The sequence below is a fragment of the Polypterus senegalus genome, chromosome 16 (genome assembly GCF_016835505.1).
Source record: "Polypterus senegalus isolate Bchr_013 chromosome 16, ASM1683550v1, whole genome shotgun sequence".
Classification (NCBI taxonomy): Eukaryota; Metazoa; Chordata; class Cladistia; order Polypteriformes; family Polypteridae; genus Polypterus; species Polypterus senegalus.
The window spans coordinates 26881694-26898640 of NC_053169.1; the positions used below are offsets into that span (position 1 = coordinate 26881694).

Consider the following 16947-nt stretch of genomic DNA (forward strand, 5'->3'; position numbering starts at 1 on the left):
ATGCCCACTTTTACAATTATGATCACAATTTGTGAGATCAAAACCCTAAAGATGCATTGGTGACAAATGCTACTCCAAGAGCCATAGCACTTGCTGCATGAATATCCACACCGTCATCTCCAAGAATCAAGAAACCGGAAAAGGTGCTAGCTAGGTAAGAACAAGGGTAGAACGGCATGGACTGATTTTAAAGGAAGGAAGCAGTCTAATGATTTTAATTTAAGAATCAGACGATGGAAAATGCAAAAGAAATATCCAGAGGCACAACCAGAGATTCAAAGAGTTGTTTTCAGCAAAGCCAAGGGCAAGTGACATGAGACAGAGTTTATAAAAACGTAACAAGAGGGTCAAACATCAGAACAGAGCATGTAACCAAAGATCCAATAAATCAATAGGCATAACTCATAGTCAGGAACAAAAAGAATCTGTAACCAGGAAAGTAGAGGAAAGCCAAGCAAAATGACACCTTTTATTGGGTAACTAAAAAGATTACAATATGCAAACTTTCGAGGCAACTCAGGCCCCTTCTTCAGACAACATGTAATCTTACATTCATAATGGCTAACACGGTGATAGACAGATAGATAAATAGATAAGGCACTATATGATAGATAGATAGATAGATAGATAGATAGATAGATAAGGCACAATATGATAGACAGATAGATAGATAGATAGATAGATAAATAGATAGATAGATAGATAGATAAGGCACAATATGATAGACAGATAGATAGATAGATCGATAGATAGATAGATAGATAGATAGATAGATGCTTTTATTGCCATTGCACTTAAATACAATAAAATGAATATGTAACCTGGAATGGTGGTTATTGGTAAAAACTAGTTGAGTCCCCTCATAACACAAAAAATAAATACATAATAAATATACAAAATACTATAACCAGGAAAGCAAAACTTGAAATTCTTTAACCAAATGCTAAGTTTTTTGAGAGCTTTTGCCAAATAGGCAGTGAGGTCAGGTGCATGAATGACAGCTCCATGAACTAGAAAAATTTGGAGCCCCAACCAGGGAGTCGAATTTATTGTCTGAAGATGCAACAAAGAAGATCAAAAAACTTGCCGTGTACTTCCTGCTATGCAGGGAATCAAAACCTAAACAAGGTACTTGGGCTGGTTAGCCAGTATTTAGGTCAGCATGGTAGCAGAGCTCCATTCGGCAGGTCACTTGTGCCAAGAATTACGCCTCCTTCTGGGAGGCTCAGCTTTTAATGAGGCTGAACCGGAAGGGGCGAAGTCAGTTGCCCTTACATACCTTGACAGAGCCTCTTTCATGTGCATGTGCGACAACAGGCAGGAAGTGCCCGACACTGGCAACTATGCTGCTGCGGTAATGATGTCACCTGTCACACACTCCTGGCTGTCCTGCCAAGCAACAGTCTGAAAATAAGAGCACAAAGTGACAACACTGAACAATAACAAAATAGCATCATGTTGTAGCTAAATAATTTGTAACATTATTAAAAATGCATCTAAATAAAGATAAACATGATCAGTGAATTCCTTGGCCTTTGAAACGCCCAAAATGCTATCTAAATATTTTGTACATTCCTAGAACTACTATAAAAAATGAAAAACAAAATGCAGATCATGACTGGGGATGCTTCCTCTATACTCAGGTTTTCAGCAAAGGAGATACAATAGTTTGCATGATTGTTACTTTTGGTGTATCTTCATATGGAAATTAGGCTTTTAAGTTTATAAAGTCAGAATGCCGCATGTTGCATTTTTAAAAAACACTCTGCTCTCCTTTGCATTGATTTGAATGAGAGTGATAAAATAGAATTCACAACCGCTGTGCGGCAGACTACTTGTGTTAAGCAGCTGCTACATGAACACAGGCACACTAACAAGGCTTTAGGAGCAATATTCCTTGTTTTCTAACACAAAAAACTTTTCAGAAAAATTGATTTCAGCATCAGTTTTACAAAATTGTATCTAAAATGAAACATGGCTGTTTCCTGTAAAAGTACCCACGAGTATAGTCAGTGAATAAAGTGACTGGCATCAAAATGCAAAATCAGTCTCACAGAATATTTATAGAGAATAGGAAACAAAAGGGGACTGTTTAGTCCATATTCTTATTTGGTTAGCTCTTGATCCTAGTCAGGTACTAATAGGTGGAAACAGAGCACAAATCATTATGAAATGTTTACATAAAGTTTTATTATTTTACAATCGAGTAACAATTGAGATAGAAGAGAGCACAGTGCTTTGTGCTTAAACTCCATGACCCACCAGAAGAGAGAAGATAAAGAAAATACATTTTCACTGTGGTTTAAACAGTGTCTTGTCAAAACTGTGTCTATTATATAATATGCTATGTACTCTTAGAGTGTAACTGATACATATATAACTAATAATAAATGCCATGAATTAAAACTTCCAAACCAGGTGACCCTTTCTCATAAAATATGGCTTCCAAGAATTTAGTGTCTATGTCATTAAAGTATTACCTAAACCAGACTAGACTGAAAATACAACAATACGTAAATAATAGCAATACTGATCATACTATAGAAAGTACATTGTGTTGAATTGAAGCCACCTGATTGGGTATTTGGAATATTAGACTGTTTAATTAAGCAGGTGTACCTAATATTGTGTCCTCTGAGTCTATATAATACTGCAGAAAACTATATATTAGATAGATAGAAAGAAAGAAAGAAAGAAAGAAAAATAGATAAATAGATAAGGTACTATATGATAGATAGATAGATAGATAGATATATAGATAGACAGATAGATAGATAGATAGATAGATAGATAGATAGATAGATAGATAGATAGATAGATAGATAGATAAAGACACTATATGATCGATAGATGGATAAGGCACTATATGATAGATAGATAGATAGATAGATAGGAAAGGCACTATATGATAGATAGATAGATAAGACACTATATGATAGATAGATGGATAGATAGATAGATAGATAGATAGATAGATAGATAGATAGATGCTTTTATTGCCATTGCACTTAAATACAATAAAATGAATATGTAACCTGGAATGGTGGTTATTGGTAAAAACTAGTTGAGTCCCCTCATAACACAAAAAATAAATACATAATAAATATACAAAATACTATAACCAGGAAAGCAAAACTTGAAATTCTTTAACCAAATGCTAAGTTTTTTGAGAGCTTTTGCCAAATAGGCAGTGAGGTCAGGTGCATGAATGACAGCTCCATGAACTAGAAAAATTTGGAGCCCCAACCAGGGAGTCGAATTTATTGTCTGAAGATGCAACAAAGAAGATCAAAAAACTTGCCGTGTACTTCCTGCTATGCAGGGAATCAAAACCTAAACAAGGTACTTGGGCTGGTTAGCCAGTATTTAGGTCAGCATGGTAGCAGAGCTCCATTCGGCAGGTCACTTGTGCCAAGAATTACGCCTCCTTCTGGGAGGCTCAGCTTTTAATGAGGCTGAACCGGAAGGGGCGAAGTCAGTTGCCCTTACATACCTTGACAGAGATGATTTTATTGTCATTGCATTTAAATACAGCAAAATTAATATGTAATCTAGAATGGTGGTTATTGGTAAAAACTAGTTGAGTCCCCTAACAACAGAAAAAATAAATACATTAGAAATATATAAAATTATAAAACTAAAATAAAAGTATTACAACTCTGGTAGATTGTACACAGCCAATAGTATTTCATGTTGTAAATATAATTCTATGTAGGACTTTCAAAAAGCTGAGTGGGGCCAGGGGGGTTCATTTTTTCCCTAAGTTCAGTGCAGTGATGGCTCTGTAATCAAAGCTAGTTTTGAGTCTGGAGGTGTGGGTTTTTATGGCCCTGTAGCGTCTCCCAGAAGGCAACAGGATAAAACAGTGATGGCAAAGGTGAATGGTGTCTTTCACAATCCTGTGCTGCCTTTGCAAAGGCCTGGTGATCTAAAAATGTTTTCAAGTGAGGGCAAATGGTGCGAGTTGTTTACTGTGCAGAGGTTACTACTCTCTGAAAAGATTTTCTGTCTGCAGCTGTACATTTCATGTACTATCCATTAATGTCAGAATGCTTTCTGTGGAGTGGTGGTAAAAGTACACCAGCATCTGGGGGAGGACAAATTGATTTTTTTTAAGTGTGTCTACTTTGACCAGAGTGGTAGTATTTATTGACCATGTAAGGTCCTTGGTGATGTTGTCTCCCAGATATTTAAAACTGGAGACCCTCTCCACATTACCTCTTCTGAATTTAAAAGTTAGTAAGTCGACATGGTAGGAATAAACCCGTTCAGTGTCACGTAAGCATTTTTAGTAAACAGGGACACGGTATTAGCTTCAGTGGCACAACCAAGCAGTTTTCTAAAGTGTGCCACATCCCTCCATATAAAGACGTCAGTCCTCATTTTCAGATTGAATGTGTTTGCCCTCATTTTCTACTAATTTGATCGAGTGTTGGTTTTATAACCTGTAGACCACCTTGCTTGCTGTGCATTATAACAGCGTTCTGATTCAGGTATTATAAAAAAGACATTGGGGAGTGAAGAAGAATCCCTGTTGCCCCAGGTGCACAACATCTGTATATTCATTTTTATTGCTGAGAGTATTTTTTCACTCTAATAGAATTATTTTATCTGTTCTAATAGGGAGCTCGTGGACATGATGGAGAACCAGGCCCACAAGGCGTTCAAGGTGCCACGGTGAGTGTAATCTTTACCAATAAATGAGATGATTAAACAGCTGAAGAGCCTCACAGGCTTGTCTTGTACACATAAGCCACATCAGCACAAAAATGTGAGAAGTGTGCAGAAAAGAGTTATGTAGTGAGACATTTTCCTGTGAAGCTATTCTTGAGAAGTAGATTTTTGTATTTAGTCAGTCAATCAGTCATATCCTAATTACAGGGTCACTGGGGTCTATCCCAGCCAGCACAGGGCACAAGGCAGGAAACAAACCCCTGGCAGGATGCCAGCCCACCGCAGGGCACACACAGGACAATTTAGTATCGCCAATGCACCTGACCCGCACGTCTTTGGACGGTGGGAGGAAACCCATGCAGGGAGGACCCGGGAAGTGAACCCAGGTCTCCTAACTGCAAGGCAGCAGCGCTACCACTGCGCCACCATGCCGCCTGTTTTTGTATTTATTTATATTTTATTTAATTTGTGTAGACAATGAGGTGTATGGGAATAACTATTCCAAATCCAGTCAATGCTTCCTTTAGCTGCCGGCACATATTTGTTACGATACTGTGAATCAGGTCACTTAGCTCTCTTCAGGCTGTTATTTCTCTCTTTTCATTTTGCTTTCAACATGTTTTCTGCCTTTAAAATAGCGGCAGGATTAGAGCCAGAGGCTTGTACAGATATTTACCGTGACATAGCCCTCTATCGGCTCTGATGGGACTTCTATTATTTTAACATTCCCTAATCAAGTTGGAAAGAATAAAATTGTTATACACATCTGGCATAAAACACCACAAACTTATTTAAACTTTCGTCCCTAAACTTAACCTGTTCTGGGAAAAGAAAAATCAGCTAAACTGAAACATATACAGAGGGAACCTGAAGGTATAGCACTAACTTGTCTGACAAAAGGGTTTAAATACTAAGGTGTTTAAGAAAGAAACTGATTTTCAAAGTAAACCCGACACAGAAAGTGGTATGTAATGTGCTCGGTGGGGAGGTTTTTCTTTGAGTCAGTAGGGACTTTTAGCAGAGTCAAGACACAGAAATCATTGTTGTTCTTTTTTACATGTAACAGCAGCAAAACCAAATTCAAAAGGACAAAACCAGCAGTTTTGCCTGAGATTGATTTTCTTTTCTTGTTTGTTGTTCAAATGCTACATCTTTATGAAGGTCTTTCCTTTCTATGAATCAAAGTTGGACTCTTCATTGTACACACCGTCCTTTTTTAGAGTATAGTCATGCTGACATTATGCACAATGAACATGCTGTCACCACATCAGCAGCCATTTAAAGGGGACATCTGTGATTTTTACCTATGATCAATGCTGGTGTTGTGTTTCAGTAACACCAAAATAGCAAAAAAGGGTGAGCAGGCCTCAAATTAAATAAACGCCAGACCAGGACTCTGCTAGGTCTGGGCCTCAAAACCAGGCCTAACCCCCAGGCAGCCCCAAACTCAAAAGGCAGGCTTTCAGGCCTTCACAAGCCCCAAATGGTTCAAAATACTTAGCAATGTCCACCAAAGGGTGGATGACCATAAACCTCTGACTTAAAGGACAAAAGAAAACAAAGGATACTTTATAAGTTAAATAAGAATTACAATAGTCATAAAGGAAGCAGAAATCTCAAGTGGCTCCACATTGTCTTTGTAAAGCACTTTGAGTAGTTAGAAAAGCTCTATGTAAATTTAATTATTATCCATCCATTCATCCATTATCCAACCCCTTATATCCTAACTACAGGGTCACGGGGGTCTGCTGGAGCCAATCCCAGCGCCACCCCACCACAGTTTATTATTATTATTATTATTATTATTACTACTCCACAACACTTCATGATTCACTGCAGGCCCCAGGCACAGCCAGAATAAATAAGCTGAGGGTGATCCTTCAGCAATAATGTAATGTTGCAAAGAACCATATACTGGACATGCAATACATAAATACTAAGTAATATTTAAAGGAAACAGTATTAATGCAAAACTTACAAAATGGCAAAAGCACATGTAAAATAATAATTAAAAACACAGCATAAATGTTTGAAAAAAGAAGTCAACATACTATACTTAAGCCACGGCTCAGACCCAGACTAAAACATAACTACTGCCACTCATAGAAAAACACAGAAACAAAACTGGAAAGTGATAATGTCATCAAGAGAATGACAAAAAATAAAAACAAGAAATACAAATCAATAGCATATCAAAATAAAACATTAACCTTACAAATAAAAATGGGACATGTCCTTGGCAGAATGGAAGCCTAATCAGACTGGGAGTAGGACACCTAGACCCAATTACAAGCAGAAGGTGGCTCCTCCACTTAATAAAACACAGAAAACAAAACAGAACAGCGTGTAGAGTGTGATTAAATCTTAAGGACTGGTCCTGTATTATCTTTAAAATATGGTGGAACTCGTTAAATGATTCACTTGAAGAAAATTTCACATGAGTCACCATAGGCTTATAGATTCCTTTAACTTTTCTACATTGGCGCTAGAATAGGAAGGAAAAGTAATTGCCAGGCTTCACCATAATATCATAACATAACATAACATTCTCATATTAACTCTATTACATTTTCTTGGCGTTACACCCTATTAAATATATCATTTGCTGTGAGACGTGGGCAGCAGGGATGGCATAGCAAGGCTTACCTGATGACTGCTGCTGTGGCCAGCAGTCTAATGTGCTCATGTGAATCTGGTGGTTTGACGTTAGAGCCCAGGGTGATGTTATGCACTTCTCTGTGCTCTGAGCAGCTGCAGTAAGGTACGTCCTTCATAACTCCACACTGATGTTCAAGTGTCAGATATGATGGGGTGGATATGATTTTCTTGCACTATATTTGTTGAAATCTGTCCTTTTGGTGTACAATATATAAATGTATTTTTTATTGTTAAGTGTATTTTATAACTATATCCTGCATGTATTTTATTATATTGATATCCTTATTTATGGAATGGTTTGCAGACTTAGCAGTCATAAAACTGCTTGAAGTTACTTTATAGGTTTTGACATAAATATGAAAATGTAGGCTGCTAGTGCAAACCACTTAGTGAACAGACTGTTTTTTAGCAGAACAGCAAGAGCAGTAGTCCACGTTGTGCAAAGCAAGTGATGAACATTTTTGTAACTTTTAACCAGCATGAAGAAATGTATTAATGTCAATGAAAACGGAGCCAGTCAGTTTTTCATTGGCACTTTTCTCTTATTCTGCTGCACTTCCTGTCCTTAAGGGAATACAAACAGTGCCAATGTTTTAGAGATCCATCTTTGTAGCTATTTTCCTGATATTTGATACTGCATTTATAAGTGACACCTCTGTGTTTCAAAGCTTCTTTTTTACATTTACCTATATTATAATAAGAGGGAGCTCCTGTCATCACCTCAGAATATTTAAATGGTCCATATCTTTAGTTTAGTGTAAAGCAGAAATCTTCACTCAAGCTGTGAAGTCCCTTTTAGTGGCACTTTTATCGAAGGCACTTTAGAGACACTTTATCCAGTTAATCTTACACTTTCATATACATTTGCCTGAATGCTGGTAATGATATCTATCTAATGTTCATTTTCATGTCTTTTGTACAGGGTGATCAGGGGCAACGAGGTTCAATGGGTGAAGCTGGGCCGAAAGGAGACCAAGTAAGTAGCACCGTCATTTAAACAATGGGTATAACTTTTAGATAATTTATTGTGGTCATAACAATAATATATTCCATTCATCCATCCTTTATCCAACCTGCTATATCCTAATACAGGGTCATGGGGGTCTGCCAACACAGGAACAAACCATGGGCAGCCCACCACAGGGCGCACACTCACATACAGACCAAGAACACACTAGGGACTATTTAGGACCACCAATGCACCTAACCTGCATGTCTTTGGACTGTGGGAGAAAACCAGAGCACCCAGAAGAAACCCACGCAAACAGGACCCAGGAAGCGAACCCGGGTCTCCTAACTGTGAGGCAGCAGCGCTACTACTGCGCCACTATGCCGTTCTCCAATAATATATTGAAATATATATTTACAGTCCATAAAACTACTTGGTAACTACATTGAAATACACATGCTAATATTCAATATAATATAATGTATGCTGTTGAAGTTGGTAACTTATGGTTATCCCGGGAGTACATGCATTAATCTTTATAGTAAAAAAATAAGGAAACTAGTTTAGCAAAAAGAAAGAAATCCTTTTTATATTTAGGATATGATGATGAGTGATAAATGTGGCGGCATGGTGGCGCAGTGGTGGCGCTGCTGCCTCGCAGTTAGGAGACCCGGGTTCGCTTCCCGGGTCCTCCCTGCGTGGAGTTTGCATGTTCTCCCCGTGTCTGCGCTCCGGTTTCCTCCCACAATCCAAAGACATGAAGGTTAGGTGGATTGGCGTTTCTACAATTGGCCCTCGTGTGTGTTTGTGTGTGTCGTGCCCAGGGTTGGTTCCTGCCTTGTGCCGTATGTTGGCTGGGATTGGCTCCAGCAGACCCCCGTGACCCTGTATTTGGATTCAGTGGGTTAGAAGATGGATGGATGGATGATAAATGTCGAACCATGCAGTGAGTTGCACTGTGCAGTGACACATCTTTAAGAATGCTTCAGAAGAGCTGTATGTGCAGAGGTGTTATGAAAGCTAAAAAAAATTCAAAATATACACATAATGGTTTGGTGGACAAGAAAGTGGCATGGCCACCTAATGGCACTTGGATCCCAAGCTATTTCCAAGGTGAGGATCCTTCTCGGTGGAATTTGCACGTTCTTCTGGAAACTCTGGTGACCTCACGCATGCTCTTACATGCTCTTTAGTTTATTTGTGACGTTACCTGGGCACTGTGTCTGCTTGTGTGAATGAGCCCTGTGACCGCTTGGCATATCGGTTTGCCTGATACTGCTGAGACAGATTCTGGGCCCCCATCACGCTGAACTACATACATGGATGGGTGAATAAATAGTTGGCCAGGTCAAGTAAGCAGTAGGTTGTTAATCAAATCTACTTTTTTAGAGTATCACATACATGTGGCAGATCAGAGAATGTTGTCTAGGCTTTGGTCTATTATTTAAAACGCCAATCAGCCACTTCATAGTGTTGTGGTTTGGCAGAGGAGCCTTTCAGCAGTAGACTGACTAGCATCAAGTGCTCCACTGAACGTCACAGGAAATCCTTCCTCCCCACAGCCATCAGACTCTGGAACTCCTTTTCCGGTCACTCACCCACATAGGATGGTCCAGATCTAATTATGCAATTTTCATTACGCTATTACTTATTAAGTTGATTACATAGAAAATCCCAGACCATCGAGAAGTGTGCGAACTGACGACATGAAGAATCGTCTTCGCGCCGAACTGGAATCGTCGCCGCACAAATCAAAGTCATCCAGATGATCTGGATCTGCATAAGTAGATCTGGACCACCCAGTACTTTAAGCTATTACCCTTTTTTCTTCATTGGATATCCAGGTACATTTTTCAAGTACTCGAAATGTGTAACATACTATCTGTTCTTGTGCAATAAATTGTCTGCTCTTCACATGAGAATAACCTTATTTGTTCTCAGAATATGCAATATTAACTTAAGGTACAACACTCTGCACTCTAGTTTGATACTTACATTTATTATACTTTATTTATATTTACGTGATTACTTTATACTTGCTCTTAGCGTAACATGTCCCTTGTCTGTTGTTAAGTTGTAGCATACAGTAAGTAATCTCCTTCGGGATTAATAATGTTTTCTGATTCTTATTCTAAATAAGAATACATACACCGTATTTAATAGCGCACTTTCTTTTTAACATTGTTCTTCTTCATTAGGGTTCTCAAGGTCCAAGGGGAATTAGTGGACTTCCTGGCTCCAAAGGAGAGCCGGTAAGTATGCTTTCATTTGTATTTTCATGAAATGTTTCTTCATAATTAATTATCTCTTTTCTGCAGTTAATGTTTAATGATGTACAGTATGATTCAAATGGTGTGTAGCGAACATTTACATTTTTCTGTTCTCTTAAACATTAGCCTCTAGGCGCAGTTCATTTTTAAAGAGCATTAATAAAGTGTGTAATACTCGCATTTCTTGATATCAGACATGACTAATGTGGTTTAACTCACATAATATGGGTGAGTTTGCTCGAACGTGATAGGGATGCCGTAGCGCATCTGACACTAAACTAATAGCAAAGTGTGGGTATTTTCAAAAAAGGTGAACAAACAGAGCGGGACATCATTTTGTTCATCTGTGCCATCATATTTGTCAATTGTTGTGATGATGCCTCCTGATAGGTAGAGTGGCACAGCAGATAAGGAGGTGGAACTTTAAACTACAAGATTGCTGGTTCAGTTTCCCCATCCGACCCAACATTTGCTCTTGAGTAATTCACCTAACATGCCAGTTCTCCAGCTACTGTATGTAAAAATGTATAGAAAGGGCTGTATGGACCTGCACTTTGCAAAGTCCCTTAGCACAGTTTATGGTTGTTGGGGAATTTTCCTTTAAATAACAGCCGAGATCTCCACTACAGTACAATAGTTCCAATGGACATCCTTCACTACAGCAGAGCCACAGCAGCCCTGTCAAGTGAACAGCTAAGTTGTCGATGGCAAGGCTGAAGAAATATGGAATCCTACACTGTAAAAAGTATAACCTCCATTCAACTTAAAATAATTAAGGTAATGATCACACTTAATGTTTTCAATCTGAACCAATATAATTCTTTTTATCTTATTAAACCCACAATTTTTAAGTTGAAGCAGATCATTTAGAGTGATTGGGTGCATTTCGCTTGTCTTATACTGAAGTAAATCTGTTTTTTAAGTTGTTACAATTTTAAATGGTTTATTGGTCATAACTTGTTTTTATGTTATTAGCAATATTATGAACATAACACATTCCAATGCTGTACTTTTTACATTTATATAAAAATCTAGTGCAAATACACAAGCATTTTGCAGTGTAAATCTTAAATATACAACAAAAAATGATTAAACGTTTCTACAAGCTTTCTTGAAAGTATGTTTTTTTTACGAGCTCTTATACTTAAAATGAACAGTTGAGAAACAGGATTATTTACCAGAAATCCTCCGTTATAAAAGTCTGCTGCTGAAAATGACCAGACCTGGATAGCCACGTCCACTCCACTTGGGAAAGTGTTAAGTCTTTTCTGGCAGTTGGAAAGCCAGCACACTGGAAAGTTCGGCCGGAAGAAAATACAAATGGCCCCTCCAACACATCACTCGAACAACCGAAAATAATAGCTTAACTGAAATATGATTTTTATGTTTATTCCCTACACTATTCTTACTTTGGTGCAAACACATTTTTTTTGCTTTGATTGAGATCTGAAACCAAATATTTCAGCTACAACACTAAACGACTAATCTTAAGTTGCTGGAAAGAGAAAATTTACATTGAATGAACAACATCAATCATTTTCAGTGTATGAATGCCAGGATAATGTACATAACATAGCTGTAAAGTACATCAGTTTGTACCAAACTAAACAGAGAGAACATCCTACACTCCTATGATTTGTAAAGATAGAAAGATACCTGAACATCCAGATAGGTTGAAAGTCTTTGGCCAACATACAATAGGAACTCTGTATATAAATACCACAGGCAAAAAATTAAATACCATATGATTTCTGAGAAATGTGAATTCCTATTTCCACAGATAGGCATGTCTCTTACAATGCTATGTAAAGGTTGTTTAATCGGCCTTTCAGACCACATTGCAGTTCCCCCTATGAAACTAGAAGTCACAGCTCTCCCTTACATTGTGGTCTTTCTTCATTTAGGGATTACCAGGTGTAGACGGGCGTGATGGGATACCAGGAATGCCAGGGGCAAAGGTAAGGCAAACATTTCAGACTCCTTGTCCTTTCTGTTATGCATTAGCGTTTCTTTTCAATGTCTCCTTGACCTTTGTGATCTTAGGGTGATGGAGGAAAGCCTGGTGCACCGGGTGAAGTCGGACTTCAGGGTCTTCCTGTGAGTATATTTTAAGTATAAATCTTCAAGCAAGAGCTTTGTGCAGTGACGCTTTAACTGATTTCTATGGTGTGCAAGGATGTAATATATTAGATAGAAAAATGTAGAAACTGGGGAAGAACAGCACTGATGGCTCACAGAACAAATTTGAAGATGTACAGTGCCCTTTTGTGGAGTTTCCATGGATTTTATGTGATTGGATTTCCTCCAACATTTCAAAATTGCTCTTGTAGATTAATCGGAATTTGCACAGTGTTAGTGTTCATTACACTTCATGCAGAGATGGGTCCTGCCTCGCTCCCATTGTTGGGTCTCTTTCAGAACGGTTGTGAAGTTTGATATTAAAAAGACCACATCAATGCTAGTTTTTCATTTTCTATGGTAAATGTATTCAGATAGTCAAAATCAGTAAATGAACCCTGACGGCCAAAATGTATTAAAGACAGTCTTGAAAAATCACTGCTAATGAAAAAGCAAAGAGACTTGATAAATGAACACTGGAGTTTTAGTGGAAAAATAGTAATTAAAAGTGAGGATGGGATGCAAAAGTGCTGGAGTTAAAATACGCAATCAACAGTAATATTGAGCAGCATGTCATTGTAATGCTCTGCTTTTTGAAAATAAAATAAAATAAATAACCCTAACCCTAACCCTAAAAAAACAGTCATTCCCTAAGCAAATTCTGCATATGATCAATATCAATTTTAATTGTGCAAACTAAAGTTTGAAACAGATAAACACAATAAATAGAGTTTGGAGGAAAGGCTCTGATATTACATTGCAAATCAAAACTGAACTGAAACCTTTCAGTAGAAAGAAATGAATCATTTAGCTCTCCCGACACTTCTCCAGTTTTTAAATATAATTCTGTGCATGTTAATTAAAGTAACATTTTTCATAACCGTTATGGAATTCCTTATTTTTTTGCTTTTGATCGCTGTCTTCCTTCTTGTCTGCATGTTTCAAATTTCTCTCCTTTGTTTCGTTTTCCAATTAATAGCAGAGTTAGGTAAACACTTTAAATAGCCGTGCCATCTGCATGGCACCTAAATCAACAATGGCTCTGCTTACTGTTTGACTGAAAAGTTAGAAAAATAAACAAGAAGGTTCATTAAATAGATGGAGTCGTCGTAGAATGTAAATAGGTATTTATGTTATTTATTTTTAGAAGCAGCGAACAATCAAAAACAAAAAAAAGAGGATGGGAATTTTTCTTATTGATTACATTTAAATATAAAAATAAACATTGCTTTTATGTAAGGTTTTTCTTTTTACTTCATTTTAAAAATAGAATCCATCTATCCATTATCCATCTTGCTATATCCTTACCACAGGGTTACGGGGGTCAGCTGGAGCCCATCCCAGCCAACACGGGGCACAAGGCAGGAAACAAACCCCGGGCAGGGTGCCAGCCCACCACAGTTGAAATACATATTTAGCAACATTCAATTAAAAAAAAAAAGTTTTGAGGTCATATTTGAACACATTGAAGTGAGGGGTTCAGCATTGTTCTTCCGCAGGCTCATATTACACATTAGTTTGTTCCACAGAAACTTATTTCTTTCTTTCTTTTCAAAAATGAGGTATAATGGACATATAGTTAAATTTTAAAAGGAAAATGAGCGGTGACCATTCAGTCCATCGAGCCTGTGTGTTTAGCTAATAGCTAAGTTGTCCTGGTATCTCATCCAGGTAAGGTTGTTAAGGTATACGCGTCTTGAGAGTTTCTTACAACACTTTCCTGGGTTCAACCGTAAATGCACTTCCCCTCTAAATTCCACATGATGTCCTCTGGTACCTGATTCCCTGTTAAGTTGAAAGAATTCAGCTGGATCTGCTTTATCAATGCCTTTCGACAATTTTAAATAGCTGGATTAGGTCCCCATGCAGCCTCCTCTGCCTGAGACTAAGCAGGTTTAATTTTGTACGTCTGTCAGTGTAGGACACGGCCTGAAGTCCTGGGATGTACCTGGTGGCTCTCCTCTGCCCAGCTTCAAATGCTGCCATGCCTTTCTTGTAGCGTGGGGACCAGATGCGGTGTCACAAGTGTATTTTCAACTCCTACAGTGTGTTCCGCTTTCAGATGAAATCAATATGGTTTTCTTCAGTGTTAAAATCATGACCTAGATGGGGTAGCCTTACAATGTTGGTGAAGTGAGGCTTTTGGGATTTTACATTTGAAATGCTGCTTTCAGGACTCAGGTATGAGCTCTGCCGGCCCATAATGTTTTAAAATGTTTCAAATATTTAAAATCTCACAGATACTTACAAATCCAACAGTTTCTTTGTTTTCCAGTCACTATTTCTGAACTACCAATAAAAACTCACAGCATTTTATTTTAGAAAACACATCTCATACCTGAGTTGACAGTAATGGATTTCATGACCCAAGAAAAAATTAACATTCAACACTATCCATCCACCCATTTTCTAACCCGCTGAATCCGAATACAGGGTCACGGGAGTCTGCTGGAGCCAATCCCAGCCAACACAGGGCACAAGGCAGGAACTAATCCTGGGCAGGGTGCCAACCCACCACAGGACACACACAAACACACCCACACACCAAGCACACACTAGGGCCAATTTAGAATCACCAATCCACCATGTCTTTGGATTGTGGGAGGAAACCGGAGCGCCCGGAGGAAACCCACGCAGACACGGGGAGAACATGCAAACTCCACGCAGGGAGGACCATTCAACACTATACACTAGCTAAATTTAATGAAAAGGCCCATTTGTGTTCCTTTATTGTGAATATTTTAAAGAGATGTTAGAATATCACTATGGATTCTTTTGCTGGGAGAATGCAGGCGTCGGATTGTAAGCGTTTTTGTAGTAACCAAATGTGTGTGTACGTGGGACAGAGAGGAGTTGCACGTCCTCTTTAAAGTCTTGTTTTATTTATTTATTTATTTATTTTTTATTACAATCCATACAAAGAAATCAAGTTTTTACAAAAAGAAAAATTAAGTTAAGAACAGATCGATCCCCGCCCCTGAGAGAGAAAGCAAGCCAAACGACGTTAAATTTTAAGGCTTGTAAACATACCTAAATGAATACATTCTCTGTACTTTATGAACTTATTTTAAAATATTACTGATTAGATCCTGCCACGTTTTGAAAAAAGTCTGTACGGATCCTCTGACTGAGTATTTGATTTTTTCCAATTTCAAATAATATAACACATCGGTTTCCCACTGACTTAAAAGAGGAGAGTTTGGGTTCTTCCAGTTTATCAGAATAAGTCTGCGTGCCAGTGTAGTGAATGCAATCACAATTTGTTTGTCTTTCTCCACTTTAAGCCCCTCTTGTTTTAAATTTCAAAAGTATGGTGAGGTATGTTACAATGCACTGTCAGTTAATTAGATGTGCTTATTTCAAAATCTATTATACATTTCCTATATTAATATAATTCATTTCATTCTCACCTGCAAAAAAAGGCATTGAGCAAGGCAAAAATTGAGAGGAAAAATAAAATGAAAACATAGCAGTAAACAGAAATTAAAGATGGGTAAACAGCTGCAAAGTCTTCAGCTACCAGAAATGACCAGTGATTACTGGTTCAAGAATATATTTATATTAATAATAAGGTTTGGGGTCCTAGAGGAAGCCCCACTTAATTTCAATGTCTGACGGATAAAAAAGAAAACTTAATAGTGCCAAAAATAGAATTGATATTTTGCAATGGTTTTAACAATAAAGAAAAAACTTCAGAGGCTTAGAACTCACTTTTCCTCCATATGTGGTTTTTTAATGAATGCTGACTTTCATTGGGACCCTTCATTATATGCTGGCCTTCCCAGAAGGGGCAGCAGGGAAATCACATCAGCAGTCTTCCGGGTTTTTCTCCACCTCCATTTTAAGGAGACTGGCTGAGTAAAAGTAAGTGGCAGTGTCACACTTAGTCCTTTTCCCACATTTGTCCTGCACAGACCCGTAAAACACTCCCTATACCCACATGTCTGACAGCTGTTATACGCTGAAAAATGTTGGAGTTGTTTCTCATTGACTGAATTTCATTTTATTTTCTAATTATGAGTAGTAATTGTCAGTCTCATTGCATGAAAGTGCGTTCTGATCCTTTCAACTGAACAAAATGAGGCCACAATCTGACAGTGCAGTGATTACCGTCTGTGGGCTTCAGGGGATGTGCACATGTCAATCTGAGCCCAAAGAATGACCAGAAGTACCTCAAGAAAAGGGTTTTACTAACAACAACATAACAATTTAGGGTAACAAACACTGTGGTGGGCACCCCGCCCAGGATTGGTTCCTGCCTTGTGCCCTGTGTTGGCT

The 16947-nt window shown here is 38.1% G+C and overlaps 1 protein-coding gene across 1 annotated transcript in view; it reads left to right on the forward strand.

Moving 5' to 3' along the window:
* The window catches only part of col9a1b (collagen, type IX, alpha 1b), a 118018-nt gene that overhangs the window by 47957 nt on the left and 53114 nt on the right, over window positions 1-16947 (forward strand). The window contains exons 15-19 of the mRNA XM_039737772.1: window positions 4624-4677; window positions 8255-8308; window positions 10480-10533; window positions 12456-12509; window positions 12595-12648. Of these exons, the coding sequence (XP_039593706.1) occupies window positions 4624-4677; window positions 8255-8308; window positions 10480-10533; window positions 12456-12509; window positions 12595-12648 (270 nt within the window). The remainder of the gene's footprint in view (window positions 1-4623; window positions 4678-8254; window positions 8309-10479; window positions 10534-12455; window positions 12510-12594; window positions 12649-16947) is intronic.